At 37.9% G+C, this 20,382-nt stretch overlaps 3 protein-coding genes across 8 annotated transcripts; all 3 read left to right on the top strand.

Annotated features, from left to right (window-relative positions):
* The first annotated feature begins 7,671 nt into the window (after positions 1 to 7,671).
* LOC138139788 (M-phase inducer phosphatase-like) lies at positions 7,672 to 10,444 on the top strand. The gene is made up of 3 exons (XM_069060276.1): positions 7,672 to 7,873; positions 8,387 to 9,448; positions 9,505 to 10,444. Exons 1-3 carry the CDS (start codon positions 7,821 to 7,823, stop codon positions 9,782 to 9,784), a joined length of 1,395 nt encoding a protein of 464 aa, XP_068916377.1. The 5' UTR covers positions 7,672 to 7,820; the 3' UTR covers positions 9,785 to 10,444.
* Positions 10,445 to 10,999: 555 nt separating this feature from the next.
* Positions 11,000 to 13,625, top strand: VhaAC45 (Vacuolar H[+] ATPase AC45 accessory subunit). Its single transcript, XM_069060090.1, has 8 exons — positions 11,000 to 11,207; positions 11,353 to 11,464; positions 11,516 to 11,786; positions 11,836 to 11,921; positions 11,976 to 12,130; positions 12,184 to 12,276; positions 12,329 to 12,521; positions 12,574 to 13,625. The coding sequence occupies exons 1-8, from the start codon at positions 11,104 to 11,106 to the stop codon at positions 12,778 to 12,780; spliced, it is 1,221 nt and encodes a 406-aa protein (XP_068916191.1). The 5' UTR covers positions 11,000 to 11,103; the 3' UTR covers positions 12,781 to 13,625.
* A 278-nt stretch (positions 13,626 to 13,903) lies between these two features.
* Positions 13,904 to 18,349, top strand: Strip (striatin interacting protein). 6 transcript variants are annotated; one of them, XM_069060089.1, is made up of 12 exons: positions 13,905 to 14,050; positions 14,110 to 14,188; positions 14,637 to 15,040; positions 15,092 to 15,267; positions 15,316 to 15,629; positions 16,127 to 16,492; positions 16,545 to 16,789; positions 16,841 to 17,068; positions 17,119 to 17,290; positions 17,345 to 17,549; positions 17,605 to 17,699; positions 17,755 to 18,349. In XM_069060089.1, the coding sequence occupies exons 2-12, from the start codon at positions 14,111 to 14,113 to the stop codon at positions 17,917 to 17,919; spliced, it is 2,448 nt and encodes an 815-aa protein (XP_068916190.1). In that variant the 5' UTR covers positions 13,905 to 14,050; position 14,110; the 3' UTR covers positions 17,920 to 18,349. The 6 variants fall into 6 exon arrangements, with proteins under 6 accessions (XP_068916188.1, XP_068916190.1, XP_068916187.1 ...); XM_069060087.1 differs by having other exon boundaries at positions 13,904 to 14,050; positions 15,092 to 15,629; XM_069060086.1 differs by having other exon boundaries at positions 13,971 to 14,050; positions 14,110 to 15,040; positions 16,142 to 16,492.
* Positions 18,350 to 20,382: the final 2,033 nt, after the last annotated feature.

Genomic DNA, 20,382 nt, shown 5'->3' with positions numbered 1-20,382 from the left:
TGCGACTGTGTTTACTTCGATTAAATGCACTAGGACCTAGGACCTATTCATACATTATTTAGCGAATGATGTCATTTCTATCGAAACCAGAAATTGTATTAACGTTGCATTGTTACCGGTCAAAATTTTTCTGTTTGACACAAACTTACACATCCTACGTGCGCGTTGTGTAACTGAAATATTAAAAGCATTTCTTCATAGCATTTCTTAGAAACTTTAAAACTGTTAATAAATACATGCATACCTGAAGCTGTTTACATCTTGAGAGTATTTGTAACTGTTTTCTTACATAATCATGTAAAGCTTGAGCTTAAGCATAATTACTAAATTTAAATTATGGCAACACTACGTGTCGAATTTCACCACCCTGCACTTAGATATTTTGACTATTGTAACGAACTTTTCAAAACTCTAGCACTTAAATGACATTTATGCACGAATGGATGAACTACATAATAATAATTATAATTTTTTCTTTTTCATACAACCCCTTAAATTATTGCCCTCCAAAATACATTTGTTTTGAGTCTTTTTTTTTAAGTAAAATAAACCGTTGTTCTAGTCTAAACTCTACAGACAAATATCATAACTCTGTTAGCAGTTTATCAATTTCTTACAAATTTCTTAGAATAAAAAATAATTTCATCCCTAAACTTTTCGTATTGTGGTTGCAGTTAAGCTAATATGACAACCGTTTGATAAGTGCGTCACGCAGAATATACAGTGTGTTTCTTTGAAAAAATTCAGTTTTTACCTGGCTGTGTAATCTCTTGTCGGGTGACACTACCGGCTCTGGCTTTGTACAGACAACTTAACTGTCGTTGACAGCTGTCATTTGAAGCCGTGATAAATCTTGAAAATTTATTTTAGATATTAGTAATTGTACTTGGTAGGTTTAGTCCAGTCATAAACATTTTCTTTTTCTTCTTAATTCGATACTAAGAAAAGGGGTTGTGGAGCAGAATTTCGAGGGTGGTGTGTGGACCGTTTGTCAACGAATAACTTCTGACTAGTTTTGGCATTCGATACTTTTCAATTCGACTAAGACGCTTTAATTTAGCATTGAAAGAGTGATTGAAAAGAAAGTGAAAATAGGTCCAGAATCCCCGATCTAGTTTATAACAGTGGGATCTAATACCGGAACTACCTGAGATAGGCGGAAGTTTTGGCGGGCGATAAAACGTTATATACCTGATGTGGGAATATAATATATGATAACAACGTGTGTATATATAGGTATATAAATTATACAAGGGGGTTACTTGCGATACAGCTGCTTCTTCAACGTACAAGATTCTTCTGAGGGTTCCCTCGATATTTTTGACAATAGCGCACGAGCTAAATTTATTGTATAAAGGAAACAACGTCTCGGTCTATGATCTAAGACTTATATGCATATTCGTGAAGGTCCAAAGTAGCCTTAAGGGATAATTTTTTAAAGTATTTTCTTGCTGTAATTACAGGTTAGTCTGACCACTTTTTATACAAGGGCTGAACAACGCCTTGACTAATGTTCCGTCATTTATTGCCCAAAGAATTTCTGCGGCTCGAAGTGTGATTAGAAGGGCTAATTGTGGTCATAACTATTCTGTCAACCACAATCCTGTCAAAGGAATCACGTTTAGCCGCCGATTTGTCAACTTTAATCCGCTCAAACCGCAACGCCAACGCAATCATCCAATTTTCACTTCTACCACGCTGAAAAATTCAAAATTTTGTTTATTTATTTTCTTTTATAGATGAGCGCCTTTCTATACGAATTTACTTATGTCAAAAAATCAAAAATAATTTTACGGCACCCCTGGTGCGAGGTTTAAGAACCTTCACACAGGGGGGTAAGACAGAACTTTCAGATTATGTATTTGAATTTCAAAGTGTATTCTGGAGAACTGTGGATGCGTCAGTTCGTCATTCGAATTCGGAAAATTCAACAATCTAAATAAAAAAAAAAATCTCGTTATGAAATTGTAGCTCACGATAAAAATTAAACGTCTAAAATATAATAATGCATTCAGAAACAACATCTGTTTTTTATTGCTACTTTTCTGTGCGATATTTTGTATGTTTGCATTTCCTATTAGTGGCTGTCCACGCGTTAGCAATTTATGCATTATCTACAATTTTACAAGTTTATTCTTCATGAAGTTATCGACTTCGTACGTGCAAAGTTGTGCCAGATCTGTCACCGCGAACTAACGCTTGCCGAATCGCGAACCTCGAATGCGTATTGCGCACTGTTGGTTTGCGAATTGGCGCACCACGAATTACGAATCACGAACTACATCGGGAGCCGGCTTAACGAATGTGATTATAATGCATCGAATCTCTTTATTTTTGCCATCTATTAATCTGCGAATTTTTCAAATAAACGCAAAACGATTTCGTTTTGGTCTGATTGAATTTCTCAATTTGGATTTTTACGATCTGACATAAATTCCTGGGTCTAGTCATTATGTAAATTATCTTGACATGAATAAGGCGCGTATTTTCTAGGAGACGTTAATTTTAGCGCCAGTGAAAATCACGAACCGAATCAAGCAAGGGTGGCCAACCCTTGTCCGCTAGCACGTGTCTCCTTCGTACCCTCTAGAGTGCATTAACCGATACTTTAATGAAAAATAAATATACTTCATGTTAATTTTTTCACTGTGGTACTCCCATAATTGATTTTGGAAAAGCTTTTGCAAATGTTCACCAAGGATAGCAGGAAACACATTCCAAAACACGTGGTATTTATTCTCGTTTTAATTCCATCTGTATTAAAATTTACTTAAGTATGTATTTAACCGCTGAGTAAATTAACAACGTGCTTAAGGTGAAAGCTAAATAAGCTTTATTTATTTTTTAACACACACACATGACATTCTTTCAGGAACGTTCTGATATTTGGACTTTCAACGGTCACGTGGCCTATCTCAAAACGTAATACTTCACTCTAATTTTTCACTTCTATTCATTGTTTTATAATTCGAATAGGTATGTTGTAAATAAATACAAAACAAGGACTTTCGTTTGTTTAATAACGAAAATAAAACTAACATCTGTTATCTTTAATAATTACCGACTCATGTGTGTACAACACGGTTACATAATACAAGTTTACGGTTTGTATATATAGCAGGGGATCTATAACAGAACCTTGCGGTACGCTAGATGCACTTTTATTACTTCCTCTTCCTACTTGACAACAAAATGTATTTACTTAAAAAAAATCGTAATATAACACACGAGGAATGAAAAGAACACAGTTGGGTCCTCCAAATAACTCAAAAGACGAGGAAACAGAATTTTCATTGTTTCATTCATTAGAATTTTTCTTAATTTGTCAAATATCTCATTACAAAATTAGCAAGTGACGTTAATTAAACTGTTCACATATGAAACGGTAGGTACTCCTCAGGGACCAAGTCTTGGACTTTTCTGCTCATAAATGGTGCCGTATAAAGTCATGAATGCTTTAAAATAAATGATCGCCTTTTGTGTGTAATTAATTAGGTATCGGTAACATACGAATGTAAAATTAATTAGTGACTTGAATTTAAATAACGCGGGGTTGTTAGTCGCCATCTTTACTAGTGATTGCCTATACTGTTGGACGAAGTGTTTTTTCCTTTTTAATTTTTATAATAAACCTATTAAATTATTTTTAGTGATATCATTTGAACTATTGTTGAACGAGTCTTCTTTTATTATTATATGAGTTAATTATTTGTTTAAGTAATCATAACGACAAGACGGTTCAGAAATTCTAACCTAAGTACTCAACATTTACACTTCATTTCCGCAAAGTGGATGTGACAATTTGCGTTGCGGCATAACTTGTATGAGAAGAAATTTTCTCATATAAATTGTGTTCCAGCTTTTTTCTGAGTTGTAAAAAGAGAAGTAGCTTTTGTGGTGAGGAGTGAAGCTTTTAGCTTAGCATGGGGTAAGCGTTATTTTTATGTAAACATAAGTATAAACGACAATGTCGACAGAACAGGCCGCGAGTAATTAGGCAATTAATGAATTGTTCCAACGGCCAGAGGTCGCTGTAGCGGAGTCAAAGGTTGGCTCATGTAAATATAAATGACCCTATTTGAAACAATACACAGAGCGTAACAGCAATAGTAAGTATATTCGCGGGGGTCAAACGGCGCCATGTGTGCGGCCATAGGGCAGATGTGGACTCGCTCCAATGAGAGCTCGCAGACCGCGACACCCCCTTCCGTTTATTACCAACAAATATCACACATGACTCTTAAATACATAATAAAACAACAGCACCTCACTTTCTCCGAGTGAAATGCCGTGTTGCACTTGACAGTTTCTCACGAGGCTGTCAAGGACACCACTAGTGTTACCAACATTGGTATATACAACGTGCTTTGAAAATTTGAGATGCGCCAGCATCGGCCGCGGTCTCTGATTGAGTCATTGAGAGGAATCGAGCTGAGGTCCCGAAGGAGCCAACGATTTTCGGGCCGACGGAGGGGAGCTATAAATGTGAAATTTGTAAGATACAACGAATACGTCGGCACACAATAGGTTTATGTTAACCGGGAACAAGACCTGATATCAGCTGCTTGAAGAAATCAGTGTAGGAACAGTAGTACAACCAGCTGTCTCTTTGCAACATCAGACTGGTTAGGGGTGACGTACTCGCAAAAAATTGTATCACCCAAACTAGATAAACTGCTACACTCTGTATAGGGTAACGGTGCCGAAAGACCTGCCGTCTTTTACTAAACGTGTCAAAGTTCAACACAACTTAAGGCGAAAGGGGTAATTAGGAAAACTACACCTGCCCAGTTTGTCCAGCGTAGTTTAATCGAAATCGTCAATAATAAAACCAAAATGTGGGAAAACAAAATTAATCATGGTGGCTAATATCAGGTTGGTGCGTCACGTGATGTAATATGGTTACGCACAGAGCCAACTTGGCGATTTATTATTGTTGTAATGAAACCATTATTTTAAATTGAACTTGCTACTTGTGCAGTCTCATTACGTGATTAACTTTATAAAAGTTGTGTTCTACTTTTACTAGAAAAAACAACGATGGCGCCACTGATGACGTCCGAACAATCAAAACTTTACCAAGAAAAAATTCAACATTATCACAATCACAAAACAATCATCAAATCACCAAATTGAATATAACGGCTCAAAACATTACCGACCATTTCCTCCAATTTTATCACGTTTTTTTCTTTTGCTTATTACAGTGATCGACATTGAAAAATCACAAACATTTTACCACAAAATTTCAGTTCCTAATAAAGTTGCGACATTTTGCCAGTCATGGAGTCCCTTCAAATTTTAAATCTGACATACAGATGTCGAAAATACTAGGTACGACTATTGTTTGTTCCAAGCACTTTCCCCGGTAATAAATCTGTTGGATTTGGAGAGCCATTTTGCATTTTGTATCTTTTTTGATAATGTCTTTCAGTTGTCGGTGCCTTAGCTTTGTTCGAAATGGCCAGACTTTGGATTAACTTCTTATAAAGTGCGAAGAGAGCCGTTTGGAATTCTGACGGTCGAAAGCAGGGGAGGTTCAGGTAGAGTGACAATTACCTCCTAAGCAAAGTACGCTTATTTGACTTTGAAAAATTATGTCAGTCTCTCACTTGGGGTATTAATTTATACGGTTGCAATTTATATTGGGATTGGGAGTGAAATCGCGAATTTGCGATTTTCCCTCGTGATGAAGAATGTTAATCGAGTGTCCTTTGTCCTTAAAGGGAACAGTGAGGCAGAAATATGCAAATCTCGTTATGCGCCGGTTAATTACTTGGGGTGAGTCGAAGGGATGACCTGAGTAAACAGGTACACGTAGTGGGAACGTCGGCAATTTGCCGGGATAAAGGTAAAATTCCCTGTCTGTAGCCAGTCGGCGCAGCATTTCGCACAATGACCCAATTGTTCGAAGAGTTCCCATGTCACATACAGGGAACACATTATTCTCACGCGAATGATCCTTCTCTCCGATCTCTTCCTATCAGGGGCGTGCATTACGACTCACTCTGATAAAGTCATATTCATATTTCAGAGGCGTCTCACCTGCAGATCATTTGCTGCAGATTCGACACATTCTGTACTTATCTTACAAAGATTTTTCTCTCAAGAGTAACACCCTCAAACTCCATGCCCAATAGAAATCGATGTGTCACAATGGTGCCAACTTGTCAAACCAAGTGGTAACTTAAGCCCTCAATATTTTTCTCTTGTGACTCATAAAAGCCGACCACCATTTTTGATCTCATTATCTTACAACTGACAATCAACGCGTCGGAATTATTTATGTGTTATTCAAGAAACAGACGTCGTTCTCATTTTGCCAAAGTTGATATAAACGCCACAAAACAAGACGCGAGATTGTAAATAAATTCACTTATCAGGTAGAGATAACGTTGTGGGTTGTTTTTGCCGATGTTATACCAATTCAAACGAAAATTTTCGAAATTTAACTCTTATACTGCATTTTATAATTCAATAAAATCAGTAAAGACTCAACAAATTATACAGGCTGTCCCATCACTTGTGTCAAGTAGGAAAATGACTTTAAAACTCCTACGTACAGCAGGCAAAAAAACTATCACTTACTTCTACTTTATGAAAATTTATGGCAGACAAAGTTAAGTTTGTGGTTATTGCTTTTTTCAGCAAGAGGGTTTCAGCGGTACCTGCCTGTGTTACGGCGATAGACAAACTGCAATCCCTCATAAATCCATAAATTTTCAAAAAGTAGAACGGCCCAAATTAATTTAACCTAATATCTTTACATCAAAACATTTTAATTGAATTGTAATCACGGATTTTATTTCTCTATAGTTTTTTCATAACATATACTAAATTTGAACTGCATCGAACAAAATTTAATTTTTTAAGTGATAGTTTTTCGCGTGCTTTTAACAATTTTTGTGGCGGTGAACAGTATTTATGCATCTATTATGCCTTCATATTATGTAAATATAATTTAGTTTTAAAGTCATTTTCCTACTTGACACAAGTGATGGGACATCCTGTTCAAATGTACACCAATTGCCAGGAGCTTGTAGTAACGAAGAATCAAAATTTTGAAACTGAAATTCAAATCGTCAAATTTTGGAGAGTTGCGTTATTGAACTCGATATTTAATTTTATAATTTAAAAAAATTAAAATTCGCAGTAGCGACTCTAATTTTTGTATTTGCGTAACAGTAAAGCTGCTAAAAATTGAACAATTCCCAGGTCAAAATAGCTACTGATGTAAATTTGTTCCAAGAAATGGTTCAGTATTATTTGTAGTTTAACATACGTGGGCTTGAATAGTTTATCGAGGCAAACGGATGAAAATATAATTTATTGTAATCGTAGACAGATACATTTTACTCGCTTTGTAAAAACGTGTGACAAAAATGATCGTAAACGTGTTTTTAATTTTTGTAAAATAATGAGGTTAGAAAAAACTTGACGTACCTGAAAAAATTCGAATTTCGGTTGTGATTTGTTGGCTTTTTGAACTAGTACAGGTCGGTCCGGTTTTGTATTTATTTCCAAAAATAAGGAAAGGGTACGAGTAGAAATTTCTCATGCCTAACGCCCCTCCAGTCTTGACGTTGTTTTGGCGCCCTTGCCCTAACTCATGGCTGTGTAGGGTGTAATCCCCACCATCGAAGTTTGTGTTGTGGGGACAGGCAGTTATAGCATAAAGACAGAGGTAAGCTACATTCACTTCTACTAAGTCTGGTTTGTGTGTGTTGAGTGGACGTATCTCGTCGTAGTTGCTTGTTGATTGTGTTTAGTTTAAGAACAATTTAAAGGATAACTCTATTCCTATAGACACATTCTCCAACATGTGGGAATCTATGGGTACGGATTTGTGCGAAGTCTGCCAGTGTCCCCCAAGGTAAGTGTTATCATATCTGTAAAACTTTTTGTCACCTTTGTCTCCACATTATTATTACTCGAGTCACTTCTTGCAGCATGATCCTGCCTAGTGCAAATTTCAAAAGAACAAACAACAGTAATTAATAATTAATATTGTGTAAAAAAAGTTTTCGTACTGCTCCCGAAGACGGTCATGTTTTATTTACCCTGTTGTGCGATTGTAACCCGGTATCCCCTATCGTAACAAGTTTGATCGGGTATTAATAAATCGAATAGTCGGCACGTAAATGTTTTTTTTTTTTGGGTGATACGTTGTTGCAAGGACACTCAAAATAAAGTGTTGTTGTTGGTCGGTGCGAGCGGGAAAACACGGTTTTTACTGTTTGCAACGAAGGGGACAGGGCCGGAACCGCCCGTTTTGCCGCCTCATTAAAATTGGCAAGTGGCGGCTTGAAGGTCACGGAAACGAAATAAATTGTTAATGAGATGCGAGGAGCGCGAACGTGAATGAAATGTAATGTTGTTGTTTCAGATCGAAAAGAGGAGAAAGTGTCTTTTTGGACAAGGAGAACATCCCGCAAACGCTGAGTCCCTCGAAGAACGAGGACTTGTCGTTTTATGGAAGCTCCAGCCCTCCGAGCACCCTCTGTTCGGGGACTTCGCCGAACCACTGCAACCACAACATCGTGACTCGGCGGCCCCTCGAGGACCACGATCCGAACTCTCGAGACTCCGGTTACATAACAAATTACAATGGCGAGGGTGGAAAATTCTCGTCGTACGCGTCACCCTCCCGCGGCTCGTTCGAATCGGCGTCGATCGGCTCGATGGAAGACGAATACTTCGAAGATTTCTCAGATATCGAGCCTCTGGAGGACAACTTGCCGCAAGATTTCAGCAAGCTGATCAGTGGGCCCCTCTCTTATCAAAACAAGAACAAGGAGAGGACGGTGGTGAAGTCGACATCGCCCAAGGACCTGGTGATCCGGCCGTTGTTCCGCAGAGCGTTGTCGTTCCAACATGACAGGACCACACCGAATAGCGGTAGGGCTAGGTCTTGCCTGTTCAAGAATTCCGGCGATCTGCGCCCGTTCAAGAGGCCGGAGCCGCCGCAAGAGTTCGACAGTCCGACCAACACGAAGAAGCTGAAGGTGATCGACGACGAAGAGGAGGCGTCGGTGCCAACGGTCGTCAGGCCGCCGCTCCAACGCACAATCTCCGCCACCGAAGAGAGTATCATGTGCGCCGTGCAGCGGTCGTCGGTGGAACCAGACCTGATCGGCGACTTCAGCAAGACGTTTTGTTTGCCGTTGACGCAGGGTCGGCACCAAGATCTGAAGTCTATCACGCCGGCGACCTTGGCGGGACTGATCAGAGGCGAGTTCAACGGAAACGTCGCCTCTTTCAAAGTGATAGACTGCCGATACCCGTACGAGTACGACGGAGGGCACATCGCCGGCGCCGTCAACATCTACACCAAGGACCAGTGCGCGAAACTCCTGAAGGACGTCGACGGATCGAGTCCGGAGCCCCGCAAAAGATACAACATCCTGGTGTTCCACTGCGAATTCTCCAGCGAGCGCGGACCCAACCTGTAAGTCGGCGTGTTCCATCAATTTTGACCGTTTTCGATCCCGATTTTGTCCCCAGGTATCGATACTTGCGCGAGCAGGACAGGCAACTCAACCAAGACGCGTACCCCTCTCTTCACTACCCCGAAGTGTATTTGTTGGAAGGAGGCTACAAGAATTTCTTCGAGCAGTACTCAGATCTGTGCGTTCCCATAGCCTACACGGAGATGCTGCACCCTGAACACGAGAGCGAACTCCGGTACTTCAGGTTAAAGTCGAAAACTTGGAACGCGGACACGCGCCAGCGGCCACAGAATCGCCCCAATTCCAAGAGGTTGGATTGTAAATACGAATTTTGAATATCCGTGCCAAAATTTGTGAAATAGTACAAAATGATACAGTGCGTGTATGGTTGAACATGTTTTGCCAAATTTTATGTACAAAGTAAAAGTAATGTGCTATATTAGCATGTATCCTGAAGACTTGGTCTTCTTAGTGTGTATATTACGTGTATATAAGAGAGTACCTAAATAGCTTGCTCCAGAATCATTCAACGAGATGAGCTCTTTCCTTTTGCAATGCTAAACCACCAAAGTTTTCTTTTTGTTAATTTTTGACAGTCGACTTTAAAGGATCTCACCGGTCCTTCTTTTAAATTTATTTTTTATGTGCAATTTGATCAGCAATAACGATGTGATGTTGCATTCCTTTACCAGTTCATTATGCTTTTTCGGTGTTTGTGCTGGTGTTTGTTTGCAGATTTTTTTTATGTTCATTTTATTAGTTTACTATAGTCTAAGTGTCAGTATTGTTTATTTGTATCCTTCAGCATATCGGAATGTGTTCGAATGCAACTGTTGGGAACTTTTTACTAATTGATTGTGATTTGTTCACTCTTTGGACAGACTGATGTTTCCCCAACCGTTGCACCATAGATTTGAAAAGTGATACTTAATATTATAGATCTGTACAATGTTTAATATTTTTTTAACTTATAAATACATTTTTGTTCTATTCAAGTATTCAATTTTTAAACCAGCCATATCGATCATCTAAGTCAAATTGACTCGACGATCTTTTCAACTTCCTACAACAGTACAACAGAACTAGCGAGCGTCCTCTACGTGCTGGTAGCAGAACTTACAAAAACACTTAGCAGTGTTCTGCACCGATCGGCAATTAATTAATTATTTCAAAAATTTTACGTCCGAACCGAAAACGTAATCAAAAATTGAAAATTTCATTGAACATAAAGTCAGGATTGGTCAAGATTTAAAAAAAAATGTTACAGGCAGCTAACCATCTAAATTGAGACAAATCTAAAAATTCGTCAACTGACCATCAGATGGCTTCAATCATGTTGCAAGTTTGTTGCAAGTTTTGTCCCAGCTGTGTTTTACGGTTATATAAATCTCAATTCTAGACAAAAAGTGCAAAAAAGAGAAATACAATCAAAGTGTTGATTTTGCGAAAACTCTGAAGGTCTCTCTTTGTAAAAAAGCTTCGGTTACTTAATCTTTCGATTACGAGATGTCGCTTATGTCATTTGCTAAGTTACTCGATGACTCGATGTCGCTGTCGTTGGCTAGTCATTTGTTTCACCTGATTGTCAAATGTTCGCTACTCCCAAAATTCACGTGATCTTGTAAAGTCGTGAAAAATTTTTAGTTTTAGCAGTATGGCCTTCCACAAGTTCTTTTTACCTTTAATATTAGCAGTATTAGGCACTAATTGTGGTGAATGTGCGGAATTTGTACCTGTTTACATGTGGGGGACAAACAAGTAAGTTAAATTTTATTTGTAGTCGAGAGATAATTTCGTACGTGTGCCCCAAATCGAACCCGTTGGGGCACACGTTTTGAGGGTGAACGTCTAATTGTGAAAATCGTAAAAAATTGGGAATCTCTGGTCACATGACTTATTTCAGAATGTCAGAACATGTACCTGCTTTGCACAAAATCAGCGAAGATTCGTTTAAAGACACACTTTTAGAATATTTAAAGGACGATCCTTACGTTCTTGTGTTCGCGGAACACACTGTGAGTCTGATTTTGTCAAATTGGAGACGTCAGTTTATTAGAGTTTTCTAGTTGAGTCCTGAAGATTTTGCTCAACATGACCAAAACGGTGAAACAGCGTTCCCAAAACTTTACGAGTTGAAAAAACAGAAACAGCACGTCACATACAAGCCTTATGTACAAAATCCAATCGGGGCTATCAAGCAGCTTGATAAGGACGTCACTGAGTTGTCCATTGCGTCCTTGCTGAGTACTTCTGATGTGCCTAAGAAAAACATTTTGATCATTGATTTAAATGATGCCAAAGATGATGAACAACGATTTCATATGCTAAAACGTCACGGTCGGTTTTGAACAACAAAAGTGTACATCACTTAATCGACTTTTTCTAGATTCTGATATTGTTTCCATTTATAAGGACATTCTTCAACAGCATAAAAATGTTTTAGTTATATACACTGCACACCACACTTCATGGGTATAAAAAAGATCTGAAGTAGAGATTAATTTTTTGTAAAATTACCCATTTTAGGTGGCACCTGAGGAGGTCACTCACAGAAAATTGCGAAGTTTGCTTCAAGAGCCTGCAGAAGACAAGGAAGACACTGGAATTATATTTAATAAAGACAATGTTCTCTTATATTTAACTAGTAATGGAGAGTTTTCTTCAAGGAATGATTCAAAAAAGTACACCTACTGATTTAGTAAAATTCTTCCATTTTTTATTGATGTGTTTTTAGGATCAATATAACAAAGGACTTCGAAGTAACAGTATCTGGAAGTGATAATTACACTGTATCTGTAAAACACGATTCAGATGATTTAGAAATTGAGTAAATTTTAGCCACTTAAAAGTAATGCAGGTATTTTAATGTAACATTTTAGGATTGTAATAACATTTAGTAACAGCACTCGTTATTGGTACATAAATTCAATTGCCACAACTTATAACCGCCAAAAAATTGTTTTGAAAGTTAGCAAGGACTACTTTGCACCGTTTGGATTTTCATACCATTGTGGAGGCTTTAATTTGACAAACGAACGTCGTGATATATCGCTGTTGTTACCAGGTTTTCAGGTATTGTTTCTTTATGACAAAAAAAAAAAAAAAATCTCACATAATCTTACAGATTCAGCCATTCGTCCCAAATGCCACTTTCGGTGATGCTTACAATTGTGTCGGTTTCACCTCAGTTCCTATATGGTCTGGTTTGTTTGTAACATTTATTCTGTTACTGATCATAACTTTCGGTCTTACAATGATGATGGATATTAAAACGATGGATCGCTTTGATGACCCCAAAGGAAAAACTATTACAATTAGCGCTACCGAATAAATTTGGGAGATTGTTGTGTGTTCACTTCAACATTCGATAATCACCCTTTAGTTATGCCTTCCACATATAGCTCAGTATTGCACCTGCACAGAATATTTTTTACGATGGCAGGTTCTTGTGATAACTATAAATTTTTTTTTTTATACCGCCATCTACATTTCTGTCAGGTCCGCAACTGTCGGCTTAACTGCCATGTGGCTTGTCTTCAGACATCTCTAGGACCTAAAATTGTTATACAATAAAATACTCCACTGAAACTTACCTAACGAAACCGCGTCCTGGAGATGTAAAGACGTAATTTATATACACAATTTATATTATATGTATATATTATAAATATATATGACAATAGTATTTTTAACATGTTTTGGATTTCATATAAATGGTTAACTGTTGTTCAGGTAGTTGTACAATAATTGTTAACGGAAGTAGCCTTGTCGTTGTTGTTAGAAAATAAATAAAAAGCTTAGGATTGCACCACTTAAAAGTGCACACTATAAACCCAAAATTCTTATTTGTTAAATATGTTTTGTAAATAGTATATATTTTGTAGCCCTGTTATTGTATAGTATTATATTTTAAAAGTGGCCTTAGTTCCATTTCATTCCAGAAACATCATCGTCATTTATCGAATGGATACGAATTTTTCATTTTTGACGACTAAAACGATACAACTGAACTTGGCCTCTAGTTTTAAGTTAAATGGTGTTGGGCTGTTGCAGGTTACCCGTGTAAATATATTACAGATTTAGATCCCATACAATCCCATACATCTTGGATTTCATTTGATGCCAAATAATGTAGAGATAATATCATAATAAACTGTACCCATTAGATCTAAAAAACCTATTTTTTTTTAATAATATGCCCTATCCTTTACATAACCAAAATCGTGTTAGTTATTATCGATATAACAAAAAATTCGTCATAAAACAAGAGAAAAAAGTAAAAAAAAAATTAACTCAAGTCTTGTTTTTGTTGCTAAGATGCTCAGTGGGGTATTCCCAAGTACAGGGAAGTTAAAAGATTCGATGAACAGATAATTTTTCCATGAATTTTGTTGGCGCGCAGATATGAAATTTTTGCGTGATCGAATATTTATTTTTTAATCATGATTTCAATTTTTGTTTTAGAATTATATTTTTTGGAAATAACTGTTCTTTTGGGCTGAAAGTGCTTTCGAATTTTGGTTGACAGATGGCGTTCAGGGTCCGGGTCAATATACGTCAGTAATAATGGAGGAAATTGTTTAACTGTCATAAAATTCTTGGTTTGCAATTTGTGTATAAATGAAAGAAATGTTAAATTTCTTAATGGTGGTTATTTCAGAATGGATCCTAACGGAAATGGAAAACGTGGCTTGCCTAGATTAAAAGAAATTATCAGAAGACAACGCCAAGACTCCGATGTAAGTTTCGTGTATTGTTAATAACAAACATTTGTTAGGTTAATTGTTGGATTAGCGCAAAGCCAATCACTTTCCAGATACCCCTCGGGACGTTTTTCTGTATATTTTTTGTTACTTTCAACTTGGTTCTCTTTCAGATTGTTTAAATAAAATTATTATAATCGCGAGAATGGCTGCGAGCAAACCGAAAGAAAACTACGCCGAAACCGTGAGAAAAATTAAATATGCTTTGCAAGAAATGGGGCGACGTCTTCCCATGCTCATGCGAAGAGTTTCGGATAACCGCCTCAGACATGTCGTTGACGGAGATGAACCTGGCCCATCTCACAGTTTTTCCAGATCCTCCAGATCCGTAATTTTTACAATTATATCCTTTCCTTCCTCTTTCCAGATTTTTTTATTGTTTACACTTAAAACTTCTTACATGCATTGTGTGTGTGGTTTTCAGGGTGGTGGAACTGACTCTCCTGACCTTGAATTTATATATGATGACACTGACACTCATCCTAATGAAATCGCCGAGTTGTACAGTTACACTGAACAACCTGAGCTCACCTTCAATGTTAAAGCCTTCGAAGATCAAATGGAACAATACAATTTGCCACCAAGTTGGCAGAGATTATCCCTCGATCAAAGAAAATCGGTAGTAATGAAACTCCTTGATCAGCTGGAAGTCAGCAGTAAACCTCTCAGGATGAGAGCCGCGAGATGTATTTTGTACATAGCCCAAGGATGTTGGGCAGAGATGCAGTCGGACGCTGAACAGCAACAGTGGGCGAGAGTCAATGTTATTCTGCTTTATCAGTTGGGAGTTTTTAGTGCATTCACAGACTTGCTTAACATAGAAATTGAGTGAGTTGCGTATTTTTTGAAATATCATTTTATAACAAAATTTGTATGTAGGAATAGCACCGCTGCTCACGTCGCGATGCGCAAAATCGCCGTTTCTTTAACAGATTCGCAAGATCTCCGCGTTATACTGTCTGTATTATACACGATAACTGAAGTAATAAGAAACGAAAAAGATTCAGGTTTGACTGAATATCAAAATGAAGTTGAAGCATTTTGTACAGATCTGGGTAATTACTTAGAGCGTGACAGATCATTTGGTAAAATATTCTTTGTAGCTAATTCCTCTGATGAAGAGTTGCTGATCGTGAAGCTGTTGGGAATGGTGACGAGATTCTGTAGTGGGGCAGCTCCTCATTTCCCCATGAAGAAGGTTTTGTTACTTTTGTGGAAATTAATTCTTGTAACTTTAGGTGGAATGTGCGTTTTGAAAGATTTAAAAGACGAGAAACGCGCTAAAGCTGGTCTTCCGCGTCTAGACGAGGACACAATGGAAATAGCCAAGACAATGAGAGCTTCATCACCACCTGCCAGTGCCTCAGACCTTTTGGAAGCGCAGAATCAAAAGAGAAACACCAGACCTTTCAGAAGGGTAAGCTACTTCACCAAACTTCACTTTGGGCTGGTAGCTGTGAGTTGGAAATCTCTCAACCTGCTAAAATGTGTAGAACTATGGCGTCTGCTGTACATACTGCACTATAGTTTCCTCTTCATCATTTATCAGACTCTAAAACTGTTGTCAGCTCATTGTTGTAAATAATCATTATTTCGGCGAGGTAATTGTAAGTGGGCGTGGCAAAAGGCATGAGTGGTAAAAAGAATTGAATGTTGAATCTTCTCTCAAACTTGCTTGTAAATTTCATAGGTTTGGTAGACTAGCAAGACTAAACTTACCGTTCTGTAAATACCTCAAACCTGTACGGAACTCTATAGTCGAAATTTTGGAGGATCCAAATGCACGAATCTTTGAAGACTTCTTTTAGGCTATCGCAATATAGATTAGACGCTTTGCTGAGGCGCGGGTAGTAGTCGGTGGAGATTGACATTGTGTGTCTATTCACTCGCCTTTTTGCTTCGACTCATTTGCAGAATTTGATGAAACAGAGCAGTTTGGACGACCAGGAGTCGTTGGGAATGGAATTGGACTCCGTCACCGGGGATAACGGTGATGACCTCGGCGAACTGTCGGAGTTTGACGAACGCCGCCCACCCGAAAACACCGAAAACAACCAAATGTACAGTAATTACCCGAACAGGCCTACCTCGCCACCTTTGCAGAGCTCGGTCGTGGTCCCGAGAGGGCTGCCGTGGAAGCCTAAAGTGCGCCAGAAAGACATTGACTTGTTTTTGGACACCGCGCGCTTGAAATTTGTCGGTTACAGCTTGCAAGGCGACCGCGAGAGTTTGGCCGGACTGCCTTTACCCATCCACGAGGGGGTCAAGACCCTCAAAGAGGTAGCCAATCGAAACTCTCATTTTATTTGTCGATATAGTCTGACGATTTCAGCACGTTTATACCTCCTTAGCGGAGCTACAGATACAAAAAGAGGAAGAAATCGCTCGCAACCCTCTGTCGACTTCCGAGGGCGAAATCGAATTGACCTCGACGGAAGTCTTATACCAGGCGATGTTGCCTAACCTACCGCAGTACATGATAGCTTTACTTAAGATACTACTAGCAGCAGCTCCTACCTCAAAAGCTAAAACCGACTCTATCAACATCATGGCGGACGTACTACCCGAAGAGATGCCGTGAGTCACTTCGATATTCCCAAACCAAGAGACTGACATTCACACTTTTAGAATGACCGTTTTGCAATCAATGAAACTCGGAATTGACGTTAACCGCCACAAGGAAATCATAGTCAAAGCTGTGTCCGCCATTTTGTTGTTACTTTTAAAACATTTCAAATTGAACCACATTTATCAGTTTGAATTCATGTCTCAGCACCTCGTTTTTGCAAACTGCATACCTCTAGTATTGAAATTTTTCAATCAGAATATCATGGCGTACGTTGGCGCCAAGAATGTGTAAGATCAGAATGACAGCGTCGACGCCATTATTTGAAAGATTCTTTCAGGATTCCTATATTAGACTTTCCGTCTTGCGTCATCGGCGATCAACCAGAATTGACCGCCGAGAGTCTCGAAATTGGCGACTCTGCACAGTTCTCTTGGCGGAACATGTTTTCTTGTATTAATTTATTAAGAATCCTCAACAAGTTAACAAAATGGAAGCACTCGAGGATCATGGTACTGTACCGTGATTTGTTTGTTGGTCCTTGTCTTAACATTTTTACTTGCTAGATGCTGGTGGTTTTTAAATCCGCACCAATTCTCAAGCGCACGTTGAAAGTGAGACACGCCATGACTCAGTTGTACGTCTTGAAACTGTTGAAAATGCAAACGAAGTACTTGGGGCGTCAGTGGAGAAAATCTAACATGAAGACTATTAGTGCTATCTATCAAAAAGTCAGACACAGGTTAAACGATGATTGGGCATATGGAAACGGTAATTTTTTATTTTAAATACTAGATTTTGTATGAATGTGTTTTGACTACTGCAGACTTGGACGCGAGACCTTGGGACTTCCAAGCTGAAGAGTGTGCTCTGAGAGCTTCAGTGGACAGGTTCAATAACCGTAGATATACACAAGTGAACGTAAGTTTTCGTAAACTCGATAAAACTAGGGTACTAGTTCAATTCATATTTTCAGCAAGACAGCGAATTTGTTCCTGTTGATAATTGTCTAAATAGCGTGCTTGGGACCACCTACGATCTATCCGATAGTTTTAAACAACACTATCAACTGTGGTTAGAACAAGAAGTGTTTGGGAATACTATAGAATGGGAGAAACTTCTACTAAACCAAAAGATATAGGGATCTTCTAGTTTTCTTTAATTGCAACACTCTTGACTCACATCACTGGGTGAACGTTGATGATTTTGATTTAGTTCTCGTTCATGTTACATTGAATCAATTTAGAAACTTTTTTTCAATATAAACAGCAACTGAAGTGAACATTTTAGCAATACTAATAGACGAAAATTTGGAAAGAGATTATTACTTCATTTGCTGTGTCCATTTAGTTAATTTTTTATGTTCATGACGTTTTATAATTGTCTTCTTTGTAGAGAAATCACTTTGTGATCATAAATTGATTTGTATTTGTTTTCAAATTCGTATGCGATAAATTACACTAGTAATTTTTGCATAAGTATTTAGTTTATATTATGTAGAAAAATAATTCTTCAACTGAGACAAAATACTTTGTTTACTTCAGTATTTAAATATATTTGCTATATAATGATTTCTGTAGTACATTATGTCATACTCTCTTAAGTTGGTTTAATCTCGAATTTTTTTTTATCATGCTGGACAAGTCACTAGATTCCTTTCCTTCATTTTCCTGTTTGAATTGATCATTAAAGTCTATCAGTGTTTATTGACAAGAAGCTATTGCAGGTAATGGATAGACAGTAACTCCAAAGGGAAACACTAGGTGGCGCCGGTTGGACGAATCGGTAATCGAGCATTTTCAATAGACGGTAATTCGAAGGCAACGCATAAAAGACGTTAATTTGTAGACTACCGCAGTTGATTAAGAAAAGAAAGAGTTACTGTTGAAATTATTTGCTTGTCGGCACATTTAGAGAAAATTACCGATCTGGCTACTGCGAAGTTCGAACGATTCCGCGATTTGGGACGTTAAAAATGCGTTAAGTAATTAAAAAAAAAATCGGTGACTGGTGACTGCCCGTGGAGAATCGAGATTGAAGGATAATATAAAAATATTACATGTTCTTTATATTTAGGTGATACATATTGCGAAAATATATTATTTGAGATAGTTTTTATTTCACTTACAGAATTGTTATACATTTTGTTTTCACTTTTGAAATTTGTTTTTTCAGATACCTGTGGCCGAACCGTTATGCGTTATCTATAGAACAAGCGTTTATAAACGTGCAAAATGAAGGTACGACGCTAAACTTATTTTGCTCGTCGACGACAACCTCTGTTACTTAGAAATTGACTCGCGAAAGCTAAGTAATTGTCTGCGTCTTTCGATTCTAGCGCGGCGCCGAAGCACAATTCTGCAACATTCCACCGTTCCAAAAGTAAACATATTTTTTGCGATGGTGGGATTTTGATTTTGAGGTTTCTTCGGCGGCGCGCGCCTGGTTAATTATCAACTGGAAGTACATATTAATTAATGTTGAATCATACGGCTTCCGAGCTCTCGCGGAATCATTTTTAAAAGAACGCAACAATTGAATTTTTCCTGTTCCAGATCTGTTTTAAAATACCTCCACAAAGGATCCGGCATGTGAACGTATTTAATTAAGCCCCAGTCGGTCGTTTTTGTGTATGAAAAATTTCGTTTTGCCTCGGATTCAATTTGAGCAAATTTCAATGTGTTAATCGAAGTGTTAATTCTTCGGCGGTTCTTAAATCGGTTTTAATGTCATTTGCGTTCAAATCCCCAAAGGTAAGGACAGAGCCGTTTAAATATAGAACAGTTTGGAGTTTGGTGGTGAACGGAGATTTATTTAGAGAAGTTTATTTTTATTTACCGCTTCCCTCGCAATACTTACCTAATTTCACTCGATTAAAATAATTAACGTATTAAAATCACAACTCGAAGCAAGTAAAAAAACGTTTGTTGTATCGCTTGGGGTTGTTTTTGCATAAATATTTTCTTTTATTATTCACAAATGAATAGCAAACTTGATAGAATATCTTTGCCCGTCTGGATCGCCAAAAGATATTTTCTTGATTTTTTTTTTGTATCAGCCATTCTTGTCTGTTTCTTTCGTAATAAATCTACAATATGTATTGAGAAACATATTTTTTGCCATATATTTCCTACGAATTAAACCCTTTCTCCCTTATGCAACCCTTGTAATAGCCGAGGTCTATATTGATTGCCTCGTCTGTCAGTTTAACGTTGGCAAAATTGAATTTGTGGTATTTTCAGATGTGTAGTGTCATATTATGTTCTTCGTCTATATTATGTATGTATACAACACTTAAATTACCCCCTCGTTATGTCGACTTAATACAATCAACCGTCTAGAAATGTTGTATTCCGTGGATTTCCCCGTCGTTTCAGTTCCACTCAATCCCGGACCAATTTATTATACACCCGCCGTTCGTATTAATACCCTCAGACAAACAATTAACACCAGAATGAAACACTCCTAGGAGAACACAAATAACAAAAGCTACCCCGAATTTCGAACAATACAAACAATGGTAGAAAAGACGGAAAATAGGTGAGCTTTCACGTCGCCTCCCCATTCAAAAAATAATAACTTTTACAAATGGAGTCTAGTGGAT

This window comes from Tenebrio molitor, chromosome X, assembly GCF_963966145.1.
Source record: "Tenebrio molitor chromosome X, icTenMoli1.1, whole genome shotgun sequence".
In the NCBI taxonomy this organism is placed as follows: Eukaryota; Metazoa; Arthropoda; class Insecta; order Coleoptera; family Tenebrionidae; genus Tenebrio; species Tenebrio molitor.
The sequence above is the reverse complement of the archived record's forward strand: the minus strand, read 5'-3'. Positions and strand labels throughout refer to the sequence as shown.

Excerpts from the sequence above, each read along its gene's own strand:
- VhaAC45 (XM_069060090.1), top strand. The coding sequence starts at position 11,104 with ATGGCCTTCCACAAGTTCTTTTTACCTTTAATATTAGCAGTATTAGGC. Across the intron at positions 11,208-11,352 it reads TACATGTGGGGGACAAACAA|AATGTCAGAACATGTACCTG; the intron begins GTAAGTTAAATT and ends GACTTATTTCAG. Across the intron at positions 12,131-12,183 it reads TCAAGGAATGATTCAAAAAA|GATCAATATAACAAAGGACT; the intron begins GTACACCTACTG and ends ATGTGTTTTTAG.
- LOC138139788 (XM_069060276.1), top strand. The coding sequence starts at position 7,821 with ATGTGGGAATCTATGGGTACGGATTTGTGCGAAGTCTGCCAGTGTCCC. Across the intron at positions 7,874-8,386 it reads GTCTGCCAGTGTCCCCCAAG|ATCGAAAAGAGGAGAAAGTG; the intron begins GTAAGTGTTATC and ends TTGTTGTTTCAG. Across the intron at positions 9,449-9,504 it reads AGCGAGCGCGGACCCAACCT|GTATCGATACTTGCGCGAGC; the intron begins GTAAGTCGGCGT and ends TTTTGTCCCCAG.
- Strip (XM_069060084.1), top strand. The coding sequence starts at position 14,358 with ATGGCTGCGAGCAAACCGAAAGAAAACTACGCCGAAACCGTGAGAAAA. Across the intron at positions 16,493-16,544 it reads GGGTCAAGACCCTCAAAGAG|CACGTTTATACCTCCTTAGC; the intron begins GTAGCCAATCGA and ends TGACGATTTCAG. Across the intron at positions 17,700-17,754 it reads GTAGATATACACAAGTGAAC|CAAGACAGCGAATTTGTTCC; the intron begins GTAAGTTTTCGT and ends TCATATTTTCAG.